Source organism: Mixophyes fleayi, chromosome 10 (assembly GCF_038048845.1).
Source record: "Mixophyes fleayi isolate aMixFle1 chromosome 10, aMixFle1.hap1, whole genome shotgun sequence".
NCBI classification, from domain to species: Eukaryota; Metazoa; Chordata; class Amphibia; order Anura; family Limnodynastidae; genus Mixophyes; species Mixophyes fleayi.
Genome location: NC_134411.1, coordinates 99316323 through 99327354, shown reverse-complemented (window position 1 = coordinate 99327354; position 11032 = coordinate 99316323). Strand labels below are relative to the sequence as shown.

General features: G+C 43.6%; 1 protein-coding gene across 3 annotated transcripts in view; it reads left to right on the top strand.

Moving 5' to 3' along the window:
• The first annotated feature begins 1011 nt into the window (after nt 1-1011).
• Nucleotides 1012-11032, top strand: part of LOC142104538 (puratrophin-1-like) — a 56688-nt gene continuing 46667 nt past the window's right edge. For all 3 annotated transcript variants that reach the window (XM_075189267.1, XM_075189266.1, XM_075189265.1), the window contains exon 1: nt 1012-1088. In XM_075189267.1, coding sequence (XP_075045368.1) covers nt 1086-1088 — 3 coding nt within the window. In that variant the 5' untranslated portion in view covers nt 1012-1085. The remainder of the gene's footprint in view (nt 1089-11032) is intronic.

Sequence of the window (11032 nt, the reverse complement as noted above, 5' to 3'; positions counted from 1 at the left end):
GCTGAATGTATATTCTATTATAGTGAAATTAGCAAAGTTAATGGCAGTTCCCACGCTTATGACCACAGGGATCGAGCCATTACCGGCAGAGATTAAACTTGTTTCTGCTTTTTGTATTCACCTTGCCGGTCTTGATTTCAAATGCAAAAATAGATTGCAAGCTCTGCAGCTAAAGGTTCCCTGAAGTGGCCTATGTTGCATCTTGTACTCATTTTTTTTATTGAGTATGAGATGTTACAGAGCGATGCGTCACAGTCTGAATCCAGCGGGCGCGACTAATAGATTTCGGAGATGGAAAGAAAAAAAATCAATTGTACAATGAATATAATTATGGGAGATAATTTAGTTTGGTGTCTGATCGAGGCGGTGAAGCACTGTTTTATACACTGTTAGTGATTTAATTCCACAAATATGCTGTAACCTCTAGAAATGAGTCAGTTAGTGCTTTTATTGTGGTTACTAGAATATGGTTCAGTAGTACCTCAGTTATATATTTTACTGGGCTGGGCCAGTAACTACAGCCATGTTTATTACTGAAAGTTGCCAACAATTCCTGTTTCTTTATATATTATCATTACTGTAGAGGTGGTGCAGGAGCTGTACCTGTATAATGTGCTGAGTGAGCAGCAGTCCTGTGGGCTGAATACAGTGGAGGAGTGGAGGATTCTGGGAGCAGACATAAGTTGTGTCATTGGCATGAGTGCTGGCTTCTGTCTGTGCAGGTAAATTAGATTGTAAGCTCCACTGGGGCATAAATAACGGATAATAATAAATATTAGAGTGTCCCTGGGGATGGTGATTACACAATATATACTGTGTATATATACACACAGCATGGGAGTTATGGTGCTCTCCATGTACCAGACTGAGGCAGGCCGGGCATGCTGGGACTTGCAGTTCCTCAGTAGAGGCGCAGACTGGTGATGTCTGAGGGAGGGGGCAGCGCGGTCGGCAGTCACAGTCCCCCCTCGGCCGGGTGCTCCGGGGGGCGGGGTCAGACTCTCAGGGGGCGGGGCCGGGAGCTCCGGGCTGACACTCAGGAACATGGCAGCGAGGTGAGCGGAGGAGCCGGAGCAGCGCAGGACATGGTGAGGAGATGGGGGGGACACGGGGGGTACCGGGGAGACCGCAGCATCCCCCAGTGTAGGTGCTGCCGCTCATATCATCGTCCTGTGCTCCGGGTAACTTCTGTCTGTGGTGACTGGTGATGTCCTTGTGTTACTGACAGTGTACATGTGTGTTACTGACATGTACTGTGTGTTACTGTACTGACAGTGTACATGTGTGTTACTGTACTGACAGTGTACATGTGTGTTACTGTACTGACAGTGTACATGTGTGTTACTGTACTGACAGTGTACATGTGTGTTACTGTACTGACAGTGTACATGTGTGTTACTGACAGTGTACATGTGTGTTACTGACAGTGTACATGTGTGTTACTGTACTGACAGTGTACATGTGTGTTACTGACAGTGTACATGTGTGTTACCGTACTGACAGTGTACATGTGTGTTACTGTACTGACAGTGTACATGTGTGTTACTGTACTGACAGTGTACATGTGTGTTACCGTACTGACAGTGTACATGTGTGTTACTGTACTGACAGTGTACATGTGTGTTACTGTACTGACAGTGTACATGTGTGTTACTGACAGTGTACATGTGTGTTACTGTACTGACAGTGTACATGTGTGTTACCGTACTGACAGTGTACATGTGTGTTACTGTACTGACAGTGTACATGTGTGTTACTGACAGTGTACATGTGTGTTACTGACAGTGTACATGTGTGTTACTGTACTGACAGTGTACATGTGTGTTACCGTACTGACAGTGTACATGTGTGTTACTGACAGTGTACATGTGTGTTACTGACAGTGTACATGTGTGTTACTGTACTGACAGTGTACATGTGTGTTACCGTACTGACAGTGTACATGTGTGTTACCGTACTGACAGTGTACATGTGTGTTACTGTACTGACAGTGTACATGTGTGTTACTGACAGTGTACATGTGTGTTACTGTACTGACAGTGTACATGTGTGTTACTGTACTGACAGTGTACATGTGTGTTACTGTACTGACAGTGTACATGTGTGTTACTGACAGTGTACATGTGTGTTACTGTACTGACAGTGTACATGTGTGTTACCGTACTGACAGTGTACATGTGTGTTACTGTACTGACAGTGTACATGTGTGTTACTGTACTGACAGTGTACATGTGTGTTACTGTACTGACAGTGTACATGTGTGTTACTGTACTGACAGTGTACATGTGTGTTACTGACAGTGTACATGTGTGTTACCGTACTGACAGTGTACATGTGTGTTACCGTACTGACAGTGTACATGTGTGTTACCGTACTGACAGTGTACATGTGTGTTACTGTACTGACAGTGTACATGTGTGTTACTGACAGTGTACATGTGTGTTACCGTACTGACAGTGTACATGTGTTACCGTACTGACAGTGTACATGTGTGTTACTGTACTGACAGTGTACATGTGTGTTACTGACAGTGTACATGTGTGTTACTGTACTGACAGTGTACATGTGTGTTACTGTACTGACAGTGTACATGTGTGTTACTGTACTGACAGTGTACATGTGTGTTACTGACAGGCTGCACTATGTGTTACTGACATGTACTGTGTGTGTTACTGACAGGCTGCACTATGTGTTACTGACATGTACTGTGTGTGTTACTGACAGGCTGCACTATGTGTTACTGACATGTACTGTGTGTGTTACTGACAGGCTGCAATGTGTTACTGACAGGCTGCACTATGTTACTGACATGTAGTACTGTGTGTTACTGACAGGCTGCACTGTGTACATGTGTGTTACTGCCAGGCTGCACTGTGTACATGTGTGTTACTGCCAGGCTGCACTGTGTACATGTGTGTTACTGCCAGGCTGCACTGTGTACATGTGTGTTACTGACAGGCTGCACTGTGTACATGTGTGTTACTGACAGGCTGCACTGTGTACATGTGTGTTACTGACAGGCTGCACTGTGTACATGTGTGTTACTGATAGGCTGCACTGTGTACATGTGTGTTACTGACAGGCTGCACTGTGTACATGTGTGTTACTGACAGGCTGCACTTTGTGTTACTGACAGGCTGCACTTTGTGTTATTGACAGGCTGCACTGTGTACATGTGTGTTACTGACATGTTGCACTTTGTGTTACTGACATGTTGCACTGTGTACATGTGTGTTAGTGACATGTTGCACCGTGTGTGTGCGGGCTGTATATCTCCCACGGATCCTCCTGTCCTCCTTGTGTGTACTCTCATGTCGTCATTGGCTCCCGTACAGTCTGTTTACCTCCTACATTGAGCATTGTGGGTTCAGTGTGTGTTTTGTCTGGTCCTTTGTTGTGTAACTACCTTGTTCTCTACCTTCAGTGTAATGAGGTAATGTCAGTGTGTGTAGCTCCCATAGGGTGACATTCCTGCCCCGGTTACCTGCACACACAGGGGTAAGATGGAGAGAGGTCTCTGGCCATCAGAGCTGACGTTATTTATACCGCCAGGAATGTTTGTGCTCTGTAGGTTATTATTCCTGGTGGCTGAGGTCTGGGCAGGAGACTGCTGGTGACTGGAGGGCTTGTTTATAAGTCACATGTATGTATAGTGTGTGTGTGTGTGTGTGTGTGTGTTATACAGTGCGGGTGCAGAGTAACATGAACCTAGAGGCTACCAACTTCTTTTGACTTTTGCAAACTTCAGTCATCAGTTTATAACCTGAGGTCAGTAGTGTCTATAAGTCGTGTCCATACGAGTCTGTGTCTGATGAGGCGCAGAGTGATCATCCGGTGTTACAGGGAGGACACAGCCTCTTGTTGTGTGTGATGGAAGAATCAACTGACTCAGGTGCTGGAAGAGATCTATAACCTCCCACAGGTTATGGTGATGCACCCAAAAATGATATGTCAGTTAACGCTGTGTACAGGTGCTCGGTATGTCCAGCGACACCTCCTGCCTGCCCGGGCACCAGGGATGTCCTGTCGCCTCACCTGCCTGTCGCCTCACCTGCCTGCCCAGGCACCAGGGTGTCCTGTCGCATCACCTGCCTGCCCGGCACCCGGGTGTCCTGTCGCATCACCTTCTTGCCCAGGCACCAGGGGTGTCCTGTGGCATCACCTGCTTGCCCGGGCACCAAGGGTGTCCTGTCGCCTCACCTGCCTGCCCGGGCACCAGGGGTGTCCTGGAATACCACCTGTCTGTCCAAATACTAGTGCCATCCATCGATATAACAGCGATAGACTGTAAGCTCTTGCGAACAGGCTTTCTCTACACTTTGTCTCACCTCCTTTTGTCATCCTGGACTGCACTTGTTTTGTTTTCTGTGCCATTTGTATTCATTTGATTTATAACTTTTAATTTTGTGGCTCCTTACAGATGAACGATAATGATATAAGTGATCTGCGGCTGTGTACTGTATAATATATGTGGATTCATGACTAATTAGTGACCTGTGGAAGCATTCTGTGTTGTTTGCTTAACTATGTTGTAAACCTTTTATATCTGACAAAGCGGGTCCCCCCAGGAAGGTGGTCTCCCGTCCCCCCAGGAAGGTGGTCTCCCGCCGCCCTCCCCAGCGCAGTGTGTAACATGAAGTGCTAGCAGGGGGAGAGGCGTAGACATATGTAATATTACTTTGGGAACGACTGGCTCGGATAAACCTTGAGGAAAGCAATTCATTTATTTTGGGCAGGCGCCAATTTAGAATAAGCTGAAACTGGTGACCTGTAAGACGTTCGTAGTTCCAGTCCTGAGTCTATGATCTCATCTGTTTCTCTGCCCTGTACAGCGGATTTCGTGTGGAACATTTTGCATGAGGGGTTCTAAAGAATGTATATGTGAAGTGATCCCGTAACCCTTTTTTTAGTATAGTTTAAGATATTAAAATTACTAGGGGGGAAAAGTAAATAAATGAAAACCTCTGAAATCTGGTTTTCTTCTTGTACAACCTGCTCTGAATAAGTCCTAATAAGAAACATGTGCTGGGTATTTACATTCCCTGCCAACTGAAAGGACAACTTCCCTTTGCAGATCCATCTGTGTTTAGAACAAGAGGGGCAGGAACGTGTCTGCGTTTGTCTGTATCTCGGTCAACAAGAAAAACGACACCATCAACGTTTGAGGGCACCTGTTGTGTACAGGCGGAGGCAGCCATTTTGTTTGCTGAACCACTACTCAGACTGACAGTTCACTAGGAACTAGTGTTATCGCCAAAGTTTGAGGTGATTCACTAAAGAAGCCATTTTGAAGGCTGAACCCAGTATTCATGAAGACTGCACCCGTCATAGTATTGAGGCAGCCATTTTGTTTGCTGAACCAATATTCCAATGGAGCGTAGTGTCTCCATCATGCCTTCTTGATGTCAGTAGTCCCTAGGGGATTGATGGACTGTATTTTTAGGAGTACCAGACTGAGAAGTGCCGAGTGCTTTAGTGATATCACCAGTTCTTAGTGAATTTTTAGTCTGCACTTAATGAGTAATGGTTCAAAATGGCTGCTCATAGGGTTACCAAGTCATCCCTTGGTGCTACCATCTATAGAAAATATATAATATATATATAATTCTCTAATAAGAGCCCAGGGACTGCTCCATTTCTTTCACAGCTAGGAGGAGGGGGATTGGTGTGAGCAGCAGGACTAATCACAGCCGTCCGTCAAGAGATAGCGGCTTGTGATTGGTACATCCACTTACACCCCACCCCGTAAGCTGCCATTTAAAGATGGTGAACTCTATCGATTTGCTGGTTCCGGCCAGGGGGCACGTTGGCAATTTATTTTAATCGCTGCCAGTGCAGCTTTAAAGGGATGTGTTAGTAACCCAACAATATCAGTAGTATTTCAGCACATAAGATGTCTGTCTCCTGTGTTTAACGAGTGAAGAAATTCAGAGGTTAAATTTACTGTCAATAATCCTAGATCCGTCCTAGACTTAGCTGTAATGACATCAAGTGCCGTGGAACAGATTAAAAACAAGATATATAATTACACAAACAAGTTTCTCTCCGGACCGTCTCTGCAATCCCTGTAAATATAGAATCTACGGATACATATTTATAGCTATGGGTATATTTGTTTTTAGTTGGTGTTTCAGGCCTATATATATATATATATATATATATAATGATAGCTATTTTCAAAACGTGCTTTTGAGATGTGGACGGAGGCAGAGTTTGGAGACTTGTCTGGACTTGCAAAGCTGGACGGTCGGAAGCCATTTATATCCAAAAATCTGAGCTTCCAGCTAGAGAGAGTCAGCATGACAGTGACGTCTCTTCCAGGTCTTGTGGAGGGTAAGTGGTGGGGGGTATTGGGATTTATCACAGCACAACATCTACCAGGATTTGCATCTCTGTACTTTGCATAGCAGAAAGTGTTGCCTGAAATTAACCCTTTCAGTCTCAGACAACAGTTCAGTCAGGAAACTGAGCGGCATTTCTCAACCTTCTCTTTTCATTCACTTTTTGGACTTTGGTGCCCGTTTAAATAATTTACCCATGCCACGAAACCATGTAAACCTGTCCTGTTGAGGGGAGCTGAGGACATGCGTAATAATCTAATCTAGTTGCCAACAAAGTGCATTTTTTTTTATTTAAAGATATTTTATGGCTTGTGCAAAGCTGCCCTCGCAGTTTCTTTGATGTAGTTAATAGGCTTTAAAGCTCATTATCTTCATAAGAAAGTTTTGTATGTAGTGCAAGACGGCATTCCCCGAAACTGGGTGGGTGCAGTTAATGGGAGATGCCGAGGTAATACTCTAGTTGAGGCTTTGGCCTATCTCAGTAATTAAATTGAATTCAAAGAAACTCCTTCAAGGGCTGTGGAGCAAATGAGGCGTAACACAAAGTAGGATGATCATGCTGTTTGTTTTACGTCATAAAACCCCGGATCCATAGTCCGCATCAGTCCTGATTTGGAGACGGGGACATTGAAAGCCGTGCTGTGATTTGCCCAAACTGAATTTTAATAATTGCTAAATAATTCAGACCAGATTTTTTTTGCAATTTGATATTAACACGGCAAAGCAGAAAATGATCGCACTGTGAAATGGATCAAGTTGGCAGAAATTATTTGTCTGGAGTTGGTTTGTGAAGGTGTTACCATCGTGTTAGCTATGATTAGTGTCAACAAAGCCCAGTCTGCAGACAGGTTTGAGAACCAATGGATTGCTGATATTCACACACAGTGTTAGCATTGCATTTAATAATTCAGGTAAAGAGATCTTCAATATATGGGGTAAGTACTATACAGCCAAATTAAAGTGGACCTGTGCCTTGTGCATAGTAACCCCCCCCCCCCCCCAAAATGGTGGTCTCTATTGTTTGTGAGGGTTGGGTGTACTTTACCATCACGCAGCATTCTACTGAAATTTCTACACAATTATTTTGACATTCATGGTTCTACCCTTGTAATTCGAATTATATTTTGCACGCGTCATAGTTGGTGTCCTAAATTTTCAAGCTTTGATAACATCGCTTACATTTAATTTTAAACGGCATGTTAAAAATATAATCTTGTTTTGTATAATAATGGCACAAACAGTGAATGAAGCCGTTATGGCAATTGAGAAACTATGCGGATCTGACTTAAAAAAAAACAAAAAAAAAAACATTATTCATTTCTAAACAGCTGTCACTCAAGAAGACAGACAGATTTGCATAAATCTGGTATTGAAATCAGGTCTGGTGTCTGTGCTGTCTGCAAAGTGATCTGACACATGGTTTATGGTATTTGTTCAGTTGTGGTGCACTGATGTGTATGTTGTAAGGTGTATTGTCATCATTTATACACTGCACACCGTTGTAGATGGAGGTTTGCTCCCCCCCCCCTTCCCCCTTTTAAAGTGGGGGCAGTTTTTGAGCTGAAGATTTATGAGAAACCGCCACAAAGAAGATTATAACCTGTGCAAACGGCACATGGCTGTCCTGGGTTTTAATTGCTAGATTTTTGGGGGGAGCTCCGAGTAGTCTGATCTCTGCAAAACACGACCACTGAACGGGGTTATAATTTAAGTTTATTTTTTATTGGTTAAAAACAAAATAATTGACCCTAGTCTCTCTCCTCTGTCCATCAGTATGTGTGTATGTTAGGGAATTTAGACTGTAAGCTCCAATGGCGCAGGGACTGATGTGAGTGAGTTCTCTGTACAGCGCTGCGGAATCAGTGGCGATATATAAATAAATAGTAATGATGATGATATCTAAAAAAAGATATTTAGAATGAGGGAAGGTCAGAGAATTGCACACAGATGGTGCTTTGCCTGCGGTCTGTTATGAAAAATAGGGATGCTCCCAGTTACTTTCCTGGACACGTCTCTGAAACTGGAAATCTGCGTTTTTATGGCTTTGGGATGTATTTCTGCACATCCCGGCCAGTGAGACTTAAGTGCGGCTGGCGTGGGTGACAGCCCTGTGTGCACGAGAGCTGAGCTTGCGTTTCACGCTTGTGCTGTACCCTTCCCCAATCTGTAACTGCGAAGAGGGGGGGGGGGGGGGAATCCGTGTTCCCTGGCATCCCATTGTCTGCGCCCTGCTAGATTTGATGGGTCAGCATTTTTCTTCTGCTTCCCAAATTAACCCCTTTATACCCAGCGCCCTGACTACTACAATGGAAGGTTTGATATTGCAAAGACACAGACCGTAACCTGATTATTATTTTTTTCGTTTTCTTACAGTGTTTAAAATGACCTAGAACTGAAAACTGTTTTATAGGGAAAAACAGGTACAGCTTTGGCTGTTTAATTTTATCTTTTCACACGTATGTTGTAAGCATACGTGTTGTAACACATGTGCATTTGTTAGAATGGGTAAACGTTTCCTTGTTACGTCTAATATGTATCTGGCAATAGAAGGCGTCCTTGTGAAGGTGGGATCTGGGCACTTAATAGTAAATAAATGCACATTATAGCTTTAAACATGCCCATCAACCCATTCACGTGTGCTTGGTGTGTACTTACAGATACAGGTTTAGGATTAATCCGTGTTGTTCATGCTTGCACGCACAGCTGACAGTCTTTATTGGCCAATCTTGTACCGGTCGATGGCCGGGAGCGCGGTGTGAACGATGCAGGAGACCTGCGGGCGCTGTTATATCTGTGCAGAACTCCGTGACCGCGTTGCCCGGCTCTGGGGAACTGTAAATAAAAATTATATAATTTTTGATTTACTTTTCCAAAAAATTCTTCACACTAATAGACTTTTATTTTTTAGTGTGTAAAATAAAGGTTTAAATATATCTGTCTCACACTTTGCTTCCGATAAGGCAGTTTACTTTAGATATCCTTGTCAGTGACATGATCTTTGGAAGAGACTTTAACCAAAATATGGCAGCGTGCAGAGAGTAAACGTTAAATGATTTTATGAGTGAGCAAAGCTGTTTATTTAGTTATGGAAAGGTACTGCAGACCGCACACTGTTATATAGCAGCCACTGTTTGGCGGTTGGCACAGTATTGCACCATTTGTGACACCGAAACGCCCGATAATCTGATTTAAATGTGATTAGATTATTCTTGGACGTGTTGGTAAATGCAGGTGGAAGATGAACACTGTAGGCGTGTGCGGTGCACTTGTCCCTCTACCACAACACAATTATTTTTGTAACGAACGAGGTTCCACTCTTTTGAGGATCAGGAATGAGTGTAGGACCTCATATCGGGCAGCACGGTGGCTAAGTGGTTAGCACTTCTTCCTTACAGCACTGGGGTCATGAGTTCAATTCCCGACCATGGCCTTATCTGTGTGGAGTTTGTATGTTCTCCCCGTGTTTGCGTGGGTTTCCTCTGGGTGCTCCGGTTTCCTCCCACACTCCAAAAACATACTGGTAGGTTAATTGGCTGCTATTAAATTGACCCTAGTCTCTGTCTGTCTGTGTGTGTGTTAGGGAATTTAGACTGTAAGCTCCAATGGGGCAGGGACTGATGTGAGTGAGTTCTTTGTACAGCGCTGCGGAATTAGTGGCGCTATATAAATAAATTATGATATTGCTCTATCCTCACACCCACCTGGCTGTCCTCATTAAGGGGATGTGTTAGCGCCTAGGAGGGATTGTAGAGAAATATGGGGTCTGACTCTTGTTCAGAGTCCCTACATTTGCATTTAGGGAGTGCCGTTATTATATCCTCTTACACAGCGTAAGGAAGAGACAGGTCCTGTGTATGGAATGTTCGGTTGGCGACGTAACAGGTCTTTGTCGCAGTGTAATAATGTAGTAATTCACTAACATAACTCTGTTTTTGACTATTCAGGTGTAATGTACACAGCTGTTCAGCTGGCACCCGTTTTAATTTTCCACATGCAAATTATTGGTGTTTTATTATAACCATGTTACCAGATTTTATATTTGAGTGGGTTTATTTCCATGGCAGAGTTTGATAGAATGGAGGAGAGGGGGTTACGGGTAACCTACAATATATATATATATATATATATATATATATATATATTTTTGTTGTTGCTTCACAACAGATCTAGATTCTGTGCTCAGAGTGGTTGCTGACGTGACTGTTGCTTTATGGGGATGTGTGACCCCTACACGTCTTGTTGACGGGTAGCCTACAGGGTGTCGTGCCGTATGTTTGTTGAGACGCCCCACTTTATATCTAGTTCTGTGAGTCAGTTGTTAAATTCACGTAAGCCCGTGGCCATTATTGTTGTTTTAGATAGTCTTAATTTGTTCTCTTGAGCTAAACAGAATTTTGTAAAGGTTGGGGTAAGACCTAGAGGGGGTTCTGAAAATGTAAAAAAAAAAATCTCAAAATCTCTGCGAGTTGCTCTTAATTTACGTTTTTGGAGACTATGTTGAACCTGAAGAGGGGAAACATCTGAGATTGTCGTACAGAATAATCCTTAAGGAAACATTTAAAGCATTTAATTGTTCCTGAGGGGAAGTATCTAAAAAATAAAAATCTCTCGTCTTGGTAAATTCTGCTGTTTCCACCAGGTAAAGGGTCTAGAGCAGGCCTGTCCAACCTGCGGCCCTTCAGATGTTTGTG